General features: G+C 46.0%; 2 protein-coding genes across 2 annotated transcripts in view; both read right to left on the bottom strand.

Annotated features, from left to right (window-relative positions):
- Window positions 1–4,285: 4,285 nt before the first annotated feature.
- On the bottom strand, window positions 4,286–7,542 carry SLC35D3 (solute carrier family 35 member D3). The gene is made up of 2 exons (XM_059469248.1): window positions 7,107–7,542; window positions 4,286–5,998 (listed from the first exon to the last, which is right to left on the bottom strand). Exons 1-2 carry the CDS (start codon window positions 7,540–7,542, stop codon window positions 5,169–5,171), a joined length of 1,266 nt encoding a protein of 421 aa, XP_059325231.1. The 3' UTR covers window positions 4,286–5,168.
- A 3,189-nt stretch (window positions 7,543–10,731) lies between these two features.
- Window positions 10,732–14,196, bottom strand: part of PEX7 (peroxisomal biogenesis factor 7) — a 42,489-nt gene continuing 39,024 nt past the window's right edge. Inside the window, exon 10 of the mRNA XM_059468599.1 lies at window positions 10,732–13,364. Within this exon, the coding sequence (XP_059324582.1) occupies window positions 13,296–13,364 (69 nt within the window). The 3' untranslated portion in view covers window positions 10,732–13,295. The remainder of the gene's footprint in view (window positions 13,365–14,196) is intronic.

Raw genomic sequence — 14,196 nt, 5'->3', positions numbered from 1 at the left:
GTTTTGTCAGGAACAAAATCAATAGCACCTAATAAAACAAGTACTGTAATTTTGAGAACAGAGCTGACATTGCTTTTACTTGATAGAAGACAAATTTATTAACAAGATACATGTGCCCAGAGCAAAATTTCTTACAACTGTCCAGTAAAAAAAATAATCACAGAACCACAAAGAATAGATGCAGCCATCTTTCCCCCAGCCAGCTCGCTCACTCTGCCTCTCTCCTTCATGTCCACTGCTCTTCCAGAGTCCAAATTCAAGTGCATTCACTGCAGATTCATCTCACTTTTTGGCCATTGGTTTCTAATGCTGTCACTTTTTTTTTTTCATTCAAGAACATTTTTCCTTTCTGCAAACTATCACATATTCCCCATCCATCCTAATTTGTAGCTCACATATTTTCCCCATCCATCTTTATCCTATCCCATGTACCTCTTTGAGCACTGTTTTCATGCTCTCTACCTGGGTTTTCAATTCAGGCTGCCTCTCTTCTGTTCAAACACAATATCCAGCACTGAAGAAAGCCAGTGTGACTGGCTTTTTAAAGTCTCAACCTACAAAAAAAAACAGAGCCTGGCTCAACAGCAGGTTTATAGCCTTATTACTTAAAATGTTGTTACTACAAGAAGATCTCCTGGTTCTGTGTGTCTAATAAATGTCCCCAAGGGCAGGCCCAGCCAGGTTTCAGTGCTGGCTGTGTGGCAGAGGGGGGGCCCTCACTCCAGAACCTGTCCCGTGCACAGCCCAGCTCCACAGGACACTGGGACACAGCCCAGTGGGCACCGCTCCACGAGAAGCTGGGACACAGCCAGGACTGAGCTATACTGGGATCTGGGATGCAGGGAGCTGGTGGGCAGAAACATGCACAAAGGTAGAAAGAAGCAATCTGGACATTCAAGATCCTGCTGGTCTATCCCTTCCTTGCCCTTCTAGAAAAGAAAAAGCAGGAGAAGCCTCTTTGGCAAGTCCTCCATCACTAGCAGTGATTTTCAGGATGGACACGGGAAAAATATTTGGGAAAAACAGCAGCAACAAAAGAAGAGAAAAGAGGGCATGTGCATGCTCATCAATTCCTGACAGAAACAGGGTTGAAGTGAAAAGCTTCCCGACGACCTTCAACAAGCAACTGAAGCATGAATACAGCAGCTCATTGAGAGCAGAGCTGATTGCCTCCACTGCACTTAGAGACTCCAGTCAGAAAAACACAGAAGAAACCTCGAAGTAATACATGAAATTATACAGGACACAGGCAGAGAGGGATAAGGTGTTAACCCTTCACCATGATTAGCAGCAAAATGCTCAAATGTTAATTTAGAAACCAGAACTGAAGGCCTTGCATCTTTTTGCCTACTAAAGCCTTTGCAGCAAACAGTCATTTTTGCAGCAAACAGAATTACAAGAGGCTATTAAAGACTGGCAATAAACTATCCCAGAACGTATGCAGGGGTCTGAATTGTTGGTTAGTAAACTGTAAAATTTCTCTCATTCTCAGATGGCTCTTCGTAGGTTGCTGCATATTTTCCATGTGGAAGTGATGGCAAATACAAGATTAGTGACGTATGCAAATTTTTAATTTATCCTTAGAAATTTTAACTGTACCTGCCTCAAAATAAACCGTCGTCTCTTTAATTTCTTAGAGAGAAGAATGCATTTCAAAAAAGACAGCCAGTCTGGCTTTTGTTGTCCTGCTGCCTGTGTATTTGTGTGCGTGCATGTGCGCGTACGTGCACGTCTAGGAGTGCTACAGCAGGTGTTACTCAAGGATGTGTTGACACTGAAATTCCTGTTTATTCTCAAAGCAGTCATTGTGCATCAGGTTCATTTATTACCTGACAACAAGGATGGTCTCCTTCTCTAAACCAACCTGCAGGCACATTTGTGTGGAGCTCTAAGATGTATTCGGCAATAACCACCGACCGCAGCCTGGTATGGCACAACCCAGTTTCAGCCACAGGCGTATTATGTACCTTCCATCCAAAGCAAACAGGTAAAAATTAATGCTTGAGTCATCTCCTAGTGCTGCCGTGCGACATAGATGATAATACAAATACTTAACATTGTAAAATGAAATTAATATTATGTCCTTTAATAATGCTGTCATTTTATAATGGAACTATTAATAACAAGCTTCATCTTACTTTTATTAATTCTAGAGTTATAACAGCTACACCAGTGACATTAAATTATCTTAAATATGTAACCAAAAAAAATCACCACTGAGAACCACTGAAATTTTGAGCTGTACCGAGGTTCCAGCACTTCAGAATCCTGTGCTCCTTTGTCTGTCCTTAGCCCCTCTGTCCGTGACAGTATTTATAGTGTGTAGTCACATGTTGAGGAAACTTGGATGGTATAAAGGCACAAGAATAACTATAAATGAAGCAAAAATGAGCACCCTGGAGTAGCAACAATAAGAAAAGCAGAAAGCTTTTGGAAAGCAGTGCATTTTATTCCCACATCTCATTCTACCGTCTTCCGCTGACGCTATTAAAATACCTCAGCACGAGGCAGTATTTTCATTTTATTGTGCGACAGTGTCTGTTACTGAAAAACTGGATTGCATTTGCCAAATTCCCATTTTAATTTAGGGAATTTACAGGTAAAAACAGAATACAATATAATCACATTTCGACTATACATGCAAATGTACAACATTGTAACAGCAGCTTTTTTAATAGTCAAAACTGTTTGAATTTCCATAGATTTCTACTAATAATTTAACAACAGTAAGTGGCAAAACATTTAACCTCCCCACAGGAAAAAGTCCTGAAACAAGAGTCCAGTGGGAGAGCTTCCTAGAGCACATGTCAAACACGGTATGTGCACTACAGCATCTAAGACTGGCATCCAGGTGGTAAGAAGATCCACATTTTTTGTGGACAGAAAACACTGAGCACAGTGAGGACAGATCAGAATTGTGTGTTTCTCTCCAGCCATCTGTATGATTACAATGCAGTTCAATATCGCAATGAGTTCGGTAACACAGCGACTATAAGTAATAGGCACAAACTTCTTTAGCCTAGGATGCATTTGAAAAACTAACAAAAGCCCGATTATATTAGCCTAGAAACAATAAATAGTACTTTTATTGAAAATCTCCCATATGGAGCTCGAACAGAAGGTAAACGTATTTTGGCAAACAGCCAGTTCCTCTTAAACACAAGCTATACATAACATGTGATGTACAGAGCTCCCTGCCCTGTCCCCCAGCTCAGCAGCTCCAGGCTTTTAGCATAAATGTCCTTTTAGCCTTCTCTTTCAAAATTCATGGGTGATGCCAGGAGAGCCAACTTCTGCAATCATTCTGAAAACACACTGCCACAGCACCTGATGTTTCTGCCTGCATTTATTGACAAGAACCTAAAGCTCCCCCAGAGAGCAGTTTTGCAAATATTCCCTGCTGGGCAAATTGCTCACTTCAGACTGAACACGCTGTGAGGCTAATGCTGCCTGCTCAGCTGGAGAGAGCACTGGGCCAGGCACTGGGTAATTAGGGCTGTGGGAATAGCTGATTTTCAGTTCAGTGGCTTAATAGATAATAATAAATAATTATTAATAACAACAATAACAATATTGAAAACAACAACAACAACAAACGTGGTTCATTTTTTCAGAAAATGGTAACAACTTGTTTCAGTCTGTTGTCAAGGTGGCCTCAATGGCTGCAGCACCCTTTTGGGGTGAGAAGTACTCCCAATCAAATCTCTTCTCTGTCTAGTTCCACCCAAGTACTCCCGCCTACCAAACGGGTATCTTCAGGCATAGAAACACTCAAACATTTTTTTCCACAGTCCTCTCAGTTAAACAGATGTGGGACAAAATACTAGTGTATTCAGCTGAGCCTCGCTGGAGTGCCTGCTTCCCGCTTCCCACACGGGCGCTTGAGTTCCCAAGGGGAAAGGCAGCTCTGCCCCTCGCAGCCCATGGGGACAGGGACAGTCAGGGCGCTGGGGAGCTGCCTCTGCCAAAGCCATGGGTGTCCCTGTGCCGGGCACACTGAGCATCCCGCTCCCCAAGCACTGGGCTGTGGGATCTGCCGGAGCCCCGGGCAGCTCCTGCTGCCTGCCCGTGCTTTGTTCCACAGGACAGCCCAGCACAGGGACAGTGAGGGAGGATACACACAAAGCCATGTACCAGCACGTGGCCAGGATGTAGCACAGCTGTCCTGCAAAAGCACCCCTGGGAACTTCAGAGTTGCTGTCCCCAGCTCTGCTCTCAGCCTCTGCTTGTGACAGAATGAATGGAGAGGACACCTGGGTTCCAGTCCAGGCTCTGATTCATCTGACTTTAGGGTACCAGGAGGGATAACACAAGGCACACACTTTCTCCTTAAATTTTTATAGCCCTCCCAAATCCAATCAATACATACCAACATTTCCAAACTCTTTTATTTGAGTCAAGCTAATATTCCAAATGCTACTTATAGTTAAAGCTCATAGACAAACATCCTTTTTCTGCCAGCCAAAGCTTCTCAGAAGCTCAGATCTGGTTCTGCTTTCACGTACACCACCACAAGACTAAAGGATTTCTACTGAAGACACAAAGCACCCAAGGTAAACCAGGTCCAAGGCTTAGCCCGGAGGGCTTCAATTCATCAGAGAAAAGAGTGATTTCACACCAATATAACTGAAGTGGCACAACCTCTAGCTCTGTTGTAATTGTACTGACACAGAGGAGCACAAAAAAGTACAGTTAAATACGAGTTTATATTGTAGGAATTGGTTACGTAGAGTACCTATAATTGGATGGATACAGATACAGAAGCACACTGACAGAGGCTCCAAATGTGTAAAAATCACTAGGCTCCAGACACAATCTAAGGTATAGACCACTGCTGTGTCACTGGTACTGCCAAGTATCCCAGTGGCACTGATATCCCTCATATTCCCAGCTGCTGAGCAAGCCCCTTCCCCTTCCCCAGCTCTCTCTGTGTCTGCAGCAGAGTGTCAGCACCTTAGCTGAGGTGGGTCTAAAGTGACATACTGAAAGCAGCTGAAAGCAAGCCCAAAGCATGAGCAAACTATGATCTTTTGCTTTTTGACAATGAGGTAAAGTCATCCTGAATGATCTGGATTTGTAAGCATTGATGTGGAAATGTATGCTCTGCCTTCCCCCTGTACAGAAAACCAGGTGTCTGTCCTCAAACAATAGGTTTTCGAATCTGCTTTTTAAGGGTTTGGTAGCTCTTCATTTTCTATCAAATAATCCTTCTTTATATAATTAGCACCCCTCACCAACCTCCATACTCCAAGATAGGCTTCTTTCAGCGAGCTTCTGTTCACTTCTTGTGTGACGGTGGATTTTCCCTGAGCCACAAGTGTCGTGGCTGATTTCTCAGTGACGTCCTTCTCTTCCTCTCCACTCTGTCTCTGCCCTGTGGATGGTCCTTCCACCGCTGCTTCCTCGGCCCCCTTCCCCTGGGAAATTGTCTCCATGGCAAACAGAGCTTGGTCCCCAGCCTGCCTTTTCCCCTCCTCTTCTCTAGCTTCTTTCTCCAGGTCCTCATAGTTGCTTTGCCGCCTGGTCTCAACGTACTTGGCCACGCAGTAAATGACAGACCCCAAGGTGTTGACCACAACCCCAGCTATAAATAACTTTGTGGGCTCCACATCATTGAATGCCACCATGCCTACCGTGATGGTGGCTATGCTCTTCACCACCCCTACAAAGCTGGTGGTCACAGCCGAGTTAATGTAGGTGCAGTGAAGGGTGGTGAAGTTCATGGCACAGCTAATCAGGACACAAGCAATAAAGATGCATACCATGGCAGGGTCCTTCCAGCCCGGGAAGGACCAGACGTTGATGGAATCCATGCTGGCAAAGGAGCAGATGATGAGGAAAGGGGTGGCCGAAACAGCGATGGCATACTGAGCTGTCAGGGGTCCATATTCACTGTCTACACTGGTTTTCTGAATGAGCACCAGGTAGGCAGCGTGTATCAGCACAGCCAGCACGCCTGTCACATAGCCCATAGCGTCCCCAGTCAGGTCACCAGCTCCTGTCACGAGAGTCACAGAGAGAAATAAGCATAGGTGGTGTACGGAGAGAGCACCGTTCTGGACTAGAGGGATATTTAGGAAACAGGCATTACTGCACTTTCCATAACCCCTAGGATTTGTCGTGCTTGTCCAAGTCTTGCCTCCCAACAAATCTCTTATGCATTTTTTAAAGCTGCAAACATACTGAGTGTTTTTTCATACCCCCTCTAAATCCCCAGCCAAAATCAGATTGCCTTCTCCCTTTTGTGAAGACACTGTGGAAGATCTGTAGCTGAAACCACACACACACACACACACACAGAGCGACCCTGAGCATCCTCTTGCCAGCACAGACACATGGCAGCTCTGGCTGCCTGGGCTGCCTGCCCTCCAACCCACTGGCCATTCTGCACCCTCTAGTCATGAAGCTCTGTGGGATTTCTGAAAGAACACCTCCCTCCCGAGCCCCCTGTCAGTCTCTTTGCAGATTAAATTATTCACTGTGCATGTGCTCTGCTGTCCGAGGCAGCCGCCAGCCCAGGAGTGCTGTCGGGCCACAAAGTGCCAGCTTTGCCTCCCACCCCACCCACCCCTCGGCTGGACAGCAGCACGGGTCCTGCTGGCCCCAGAGGGCTGTAGCTCACCCCTAAGTTTGCACCACACTTGGCCCCAGCAAGGCAGAAGTTGTCCCACGGGCTTGCGGCTGCTCTCAGAACATTACATCTACCCCTGTAGGTTCACGCACCCGCCATAAGGCTACAATTCCCTCCATAAGGTTGCACTTTCCCTAGTAGGGTTGCAATAAGGTCGCAGCTACTCCTGCACGGGCCCGCATAAGGATGCACCTATCTCCAAAAGGTTGTACCGAGGCCTCCAAGAATGTGCCAGTCAGAGCGGGGCTGCATCCAGCTCTGCAAGGCTGCACCTGCCCGCCCGTGAGGCTCCGTGGGGCCGCAGCTGTCCCCCAGCACTGCACGCACCCCGTATCCTCGCGTCTTTCTCCCGGTCCGGCGCCCGAAGCCCGGAGGGAGCGGCTACCGCTGCGGCCGCCCGTCCCGTCCCGTCCTATCCAGTCCCGTCCCGTCCCGTCCCGCCCGGTGCCCTCGGTGCGGTCGCGGTCGCGCTCACCGGCCAGCGCGGCGCCGCAGGTGGTGATGAGGACGGCGACGAGGACGCCGGGCGATGGCATGCCGTCGCGGAGCACCAGGGCGCCGGTGACCAGCGTGACGAGGGGCAGGCAGCGCTTGAAGACCACATACATGGGGAGGCTGAGGCCGCGCAGCGACCAGAGGGTGAGGGTGGACTGCAGGGTAGCCAGGGCGGCCACGGCGGCGAAGGGGCGCGCCAGGCGGGGCCCGAAGGGCGGCAGCGCCGCCAGCCCCCGCCGCCGCAGCGCCTCCAGCCCCAGCGCCGCCGCCGCGCTGCTGAGGCACTGCAGCAGCGTCAGGAAGGCGAAGTGGTAGCGGGCCAGCAGGAACTTCAGCAGGATGTTCAGCGAGCCCGAGCACAGCCCGTGCGCCACCGCCACCGCGACGCCCCGCGCCCGGCCCCGCCAGCGGAGCATCCTGCCCGCGCCCGGCCCCGCCGCCGGGCCCCCGGCTCTGCCGCCCGCCCGGCCACCCGCCGCGGCGGCGGCGGCGCGGGGGGACGGCGACGAGCGGAGGCAGGGGGCGGGAGGAGGCAGGACGCGCTCCCGGCAGGGCGGCCGCCGCCCCCGACGTGTCCCCCCCGCGCCGCCCCCAGCGTGGCTCCCCTCCTATCCGCGTCCCCTCCCCGCCCCCGGTGTGTCCCCGCGCCATCCCCGGTGTGTCTGCGTCCCCGCTCTCGGTGTCCCCCATCCGGCCGCCCCCGCCCCCCGCGTTTCCAGGCTCGTCCCGCGGTGTCCCCCGGAGCACGCCCGGCTCGGCGGGATGGGAAGCCCCCGCTGTCCGCAAGCCCTCCCGACCCCGCTCGGGTGCAGCAGGACGGGCAGCGGGAGCGGGCGCTCAGGTGCTTTCCCTGCCCAGAAAGCCGCGGGGCGCCGGCATATCCGCAGCCGAGTGCCACCGGCCCGAAAATAGTGTGGAAGAGCCGTGGGAAACCCCACGTCTCCCGGAGAGGGGAGATCAGTGCAGGTCCGCGCATTCCCAAGCAGGGAGTACCGCTTTTCCTACTCTCCAAAAGTATCCGGCCTCACGGGAAAAAGCATCTACCGAGCCTGCCGGCAGCATCCCTCCCACTGCCCCCCTGCTGCCTCGGCTTCTCGGGCTGCGAACGGCAGAGACAGGGACCGCTGCTAAGAAAAGCAGGGAGAACCGGGTTCTAGCAGAGGGAATTGCCTTGAGAAGTCACCAAAACCTGGTAGCCACACAGGTTTCAAAAGTGATGTTTTAAAGCCTGGTAAAGCTTAAATAAGCTGATGGTTTCTCCCGACTTTACAGATGAAAGTTTTAACAGGAGATGGCAATAGACCATATCGACTCCAAGGGAAAGGCAAAAGCAAAAGCAGTTCTCACGGGCAGCCAGTCCCCTCCACCACTCTCCTGCAGTGTCAGGCAACACAAGGAAAGGAAAAACTACAATTTTATTCAGAGCTACCTTATAATCATCCATTGATTTCTCTCATCAGGGCAGGCAGGGTAAAGGACACAGGGCAAGGTTTATAAAATGAAATAAGGTACACATTAAGAATGAATGTCTGAAGATGAAAACTGGTAATGCAGGAAAAGAAAACGTAGGTACTGGAGACCAAGCCTGGCTTCAGAACCCAATGGAGAAATGTGCCAATACATTTACATCAGCCTCTATTTGGACTCACCCCAAGCCCACATGCAACACAATTTAAAGAAAAGTGGGGATCACCTTGACAGTGTTTGCACATGTGATAAAAACAACTCCTTCTGCCAGGTAAGTGCAGATGGAAAAAAATCAGACTGTGCTTTCGGGAAATACTGTAGTAATTTGGACTATACCTGAGTGCACCCTCTGGCAGAAACCATTTAGTCACCTCACTGGTGAAATTGTCACGAGAAGTGAACGTCTGACATTGCAGAGCATCAGGCTGAAAAACTGCTTTGGGGGCTAAATATTTCCTTGACTGAAACACAAAAAACAAATGTATCAGAAACAAAAATTTTAATAGACTATTTCATTTGTATGGACTGTAGAATGATCATCCTAGTCCAACTGCCTGACCAATTCAGGGCTGAACAGAAATTAAATCATGTTGTTAAGGGCATTCTACAAATGCCACTTAAACACTTAAACAAGCTTGGGACATCGACCACCTCTCTAGGAAGCCTGTTTGTGTTTGAATGCCTGCTTAGTAAAGAAATGCTTCTGAATGTCCAGTCCAAACCTCCTCTGGTGCATCTTTGAACCATTCCCACACATTTTGAGTCCCAAGGGGAAGAGATCAGCAGTTCCCTATCCTCTTGCCCTCCTTGGGAAGCATCAGAAAGTGATGATGTTTCCTCTCAGTCTCCTTTGCTCCAAACTAGACAAGCCCAAAGCCCTCAGCTTCTCCTCACAGGACATGCCTTCCAGCTTTTCATCAGCTTTGAGGTACACTTCTGGATGCATTCAAGGACCTTCAAATCCTCCTTATTGTGGGGCCCAGAACTAAATGGAGAACTCAAAGAGCAGCTGCACCAATGCTCATTTTGGAAAGTCAATTGTTCAAAGTGCCAAATCCTATCTTTTGGATCTCACTTGTGCTATAAGGGCAGCTTCTCTTGCAATATCTCTCATGGTACTCCTAATTTTGTCTATAGACAGGAAAGGGAGGTGGAGAGGAAGCTGTTGTCCCTTGCCAAACCACCCTTTTCTCAACATGGATGGAGGCCAGGTTCATTACTAGTCTTCCACTGCCTCTCCACCACTCCACAGTCACACAAAGCGTTCTCCTGCTCTTTACTGGGGAGGAACTGAATAAAGCAACAGGGAGGTGGCATCAGAGGTGACACTGCAGTGAAGGAACTTTCCCCACACTGGCTGTTCATGTGTCCAGAGGGAACAGTGGCTGCTCAGTTCATACATCAACTCTGTTAAATTTTGGCCTGGCAGTGGGGCAGTTCATAGCAATGAATGGCTCTGTGGTTCCTTACCCTAATGAGATGATTATGATACCTTAACTCTCATTGTTTAAAGGAAATTATGCTCAGATTTGCATTTCACCTAGCTGCAATTACACAGGTGAGAGGAAAACAAAAAATGCAGCAAATTGGTGTCTTCCTAAGGGCATAGATTTTTTATAATGGCTTCTTGGATGAAAATGTTCAAGACCTCTATAAAATGTTTTATGGGAAATTTGCCTTAATTAGAGTCTAATGCAACCATCAGGTCCATCAGGGAAGAACTGTGTAGAGTTGTATCCATTCCCCATTCCATGACCCTGAGCACAGCTGAGCAGTACTACTGAAAGGCACAGAACAGCCTGCTTATGCAGCAAAATTTGAGGCCAGCACTATACTTAGCCAGAAGAAAGAGATCAGTTCATCACTGACACATACTCTGCACAAGCAGACACAAAGAATGATTTAAAATAGCTTTCCTTTATGAAAATAAAGATGGGGCACACAGCTAGGAAAAGTTGCATAAAGTATGGTCCCTACCAGTACAGGGGAAAAATGTGACCATCACCCAGTATTCATACATTAAATAAACCATGGTTACGATATTCTTCTTAGAAGATACTCTCAGTATCTTTCACAGCACTTACTTTTTGAACAACATTTCTTAATTGGGGAAGTGAACACAAGAGTATAGCCAAAGATATTGTGTGCAATTAATTTAATAGCATTATAGAACAACAAATCCATGCCTTTAGAACTTGATTAATCAAAACATTTCTTAAACCAAAGAGAAACCCAGACTTAAATAAAACAAAATCTTTCACAGGAGCAAGTTTGAAAGCAGAACACATTACAGGTTTTAGATTGTTGTTGTTAACTGTTTCAGTAAATGAAAAAAAAATTGGAAGCTAGTATTTTGGTCATAAAATAAGTATTTTTTCAAAACAACTATAGCAATATTCCCTGAGAATTAAGAACCAGCAACAACTATTGCCAAATTGTTTTTTCTGTTACAGTGCAGAAATGTTACAGCACATTCTCACCATTCAAAGATCACAGAGCAAGAATAAAGGCCACAGTTTTTATTTACTATGTGCATCTTCTGGATGCGCTCAGCTTTCAAGAGAAATAAATCTGGATACAGCAACCCTCAGCATTGAAGTTAACCAAGACATGAAGGGAGAGAAAGCAGTTGAGGAAAGATTTAATCCATGTGCTGAGTGTGCATGTTCAGAATTCCTAATTTTTCCCCCTGCACTAGGTTTTCTACATTTTCCCTTCCAAGTGATAGGCTATGGCAGCATTCTAGGATAACCCACTCTCTCTGTCCCCCCAGAACATGCATATAAAATACACACCTGCCACCAAAATGTTCCACTCAGACAAGCAACTAGTAATCAAAGCAGAAAAGGGAGATAAAACAGAAGAGTGGAGGAACTATTGAAGTTGAAATAATCAATTTTAATGCCTAAAATTAGATTTTATGGCCCATGGTACTGCTGAAAGCTGCATGCAGCACAGCTTTATTTTGCATTATTCCTCAGCACACAGAATTAAAGTGCAGTAAAAGGTTCAGATTTGGTACAGCACACTGTCATAAAAAAAAAAGATAAAATCTATTTTTGTTAATAATTCAACTCAAAAAGATGTAAGTCTGGGGGCAGTTTGCATTTGACCAAGAAAAATACAGGATCCAAATGGGATCCAAATTGTCATGTTGTAGAAGAAAGTTTCTTCCTGTCCAGCCCTATATACCCCATCAATATATATCACATGTCTCCCTGTGGCTACCTGTAAGTTTCCTGGCTCTTTCTCCAAGATAGAATAACGATTCTTTCCTTGCAATTTGCGGGTCTTAGCTCAGCTGAATTCTTTCCTTCATGGCTTCAAAGCACCCAGCAGATCTGTCAGTGTCTGCTATTGGCTGATCTATGAGTGCTGCAACCCAGAAGGGTACAGCATTTATTAACACCACTATGAAAACCTGAACAGAGATCTGCAAAGACCCAACCTGCAAAGAGCCTTTTGATGGTAGTGTAGTTGAGATGGACTAACAGCAGAAAGGAGACAGTTTAAAAAAGGTAAAAAAAATGGCTAGCAGGAAATGAGGAAAGGCTAACACATACCAATGAGTGCTGCAATACTAAAACACTATTCAGAGATGTTTGCATAAACAAAACATCTGAACATCTCTACTTGCCCCAGAAAACTTAGATGGAAGTACCAGCATGTGGGCTGAGGGGACAAACTGGGAAGGCAAAGTATTCAACATCCCTGGAACATGTTGTGCATATTGTAGTGACTGCAATAGTTTGGCCATGCTGGATCTGTTATGCTTATATCATGCAACTAATCTGCATGTATATAGGTCAACTGGTCTGGACATCACTTCTCACTTTGGCCAGGCTATCACAGGTCCTGAAACACTGGATTTATGGCCACTTTCCACTTCTATTTCTTGGAAGAACTTTCTAAGTGAAAATAGAAGACAAGTCTAATAGAAGAGATGGTTGCCCTATCTCTAAATCTTGAGGATTGTGATCCAATTAGTTTTGTATATATTTCATTTTTTCATAACCATTTTCTCTATTATCAGAGCATCTTTCTACATAACTTCATCAACTGTTTTACTCAAAGAGATATAAAGGAAAAATATATGAAAATAATCTTTACCATCTTTGTGAAGCAGCAATCAAAAAGGTCAAACAAATCAGCTGGCTACAAACTATGACATTTACTGTCGATCAAGAGTAAATGCATCATATTGCAAAAAAAAAATAATGCAACATGACTCACAGCAAAACATAAATGCATCTGGGTGATACAAACTTCAGTTGACATTACAGTACTTTACAGTAAAAAGTCTTTATTTTCTTTTCCTTTCTTTTCTTTTCTACAGTGACATCTCAAAACACACTGCCAGTTTTTTTTTTATCTTTATAAGGAACAAGAAGATTCAGGCCTCTGCTCTCATCATTAGCCAGACAGATCACAAATTCATGCTGGTTATTCTGTTCTGAAGACACCACTGATATCTGCTATGGCCACTCTTCAGCCTCTGAGGAGCTGTGGAACATTTTGCTACTCAAGTACTACCTGCACAGCCGACCAAGCCCTGAAGTCTCCACATGTTCAAGGGCACAACACTCCATTCAAGAAGTTCTACTTGTAAAGAGACACTGAGATTAGTGACACTGTGACACTTTAGCACAAGTCTGGTTGTGGGGGGAGAGAGAAAGGTTCCTGGCGTGTCATATCATCTCTTCTAAACAGGAACTGCCAGACACGATGGAGTATAGATCTTGACTAGTTCATCCCAAGCACAGTCCACCACCTACAAAGCAAACAAAATCTATTTAGGTCCTTCACAATTGTCATTTTTACAAAAAACACAGGGAACTTAATGCATATTGTAGATTTAGTATCAGTTGGTACTCTGACTTAGCATGCTTAAAAATTATAAAATAACTAAAATGGTTTTGGTTTGGGTCTTTTTTTTAAACTTTAACTTTACTGAAAAACATGAAAATTAACAAACTCCTATTTTTCATGCTCCTCATGAGGAAAGCAGGGAAACGTTTAGGTTTCAATTGATTGTTCCAAATAGGCAAAAAAATGTAACTGAAAATTAAATTAAGGAAGGACACACAAATGTCCCGACCCTGCCATGTTTCTTCTCTTTGCAGAGTCATAGGATCCTTTCACCATAATATCTAAATATTTCATGACCAAATCTGAAAAACCTTCTTATACTTGCAGATACAGAAATTTCTTATAGACATTTTCCTAATGTCTAGTGCTGAGGAATGGAAAACCAAAAGAGTTCAATGAAATTATACAGGAAGTTTCCTGAAGAATTAACCCAGAATTTCAGTCTCACGCTTGATAAGCCATGAGGTCACTGTCAATTGTTGAGAAGAGAGATGTGTACTTGCTGATCATTGGGATTTGGGGGCCACAGTGTTGCTTCAAGCACTACCTAGACCCCCACTAGTCTAGTAAGAAGTGGTGCCACTTGTGACAAAGGCATCTTATAAACACAGTGACTGATTTGAGTATAACCACAACTTCTCTGAATTCATCATCCCAGGCTCTATCCTAGATGAAGGCTTGAACTTAAAACCAGAAACCCAGAAGGTTAACCTGAGTCTGTAGTGCTTAAAGAT

This window comes from Ammospiza nelsoni, chromosome 3 (assembly GCF_027579445.1).
Source record: "Ammospiza nelsoni isolate bAmmNel1 chromosome 3, bAmmNel1.pri, whole genome shotgun sequence".
Taxonomy (NCBI): domain Eukaryota; kingdom Metazoa; phylum Chordata; class Aves; order Passeriformes; family Passerellidae; genus Ammospiza; species Ammospiza nelsoni.
Note: the sequence above shows the minus strand (reverse complement) of the source record. Positions and strands in the feature narration are given on the sequence as shown.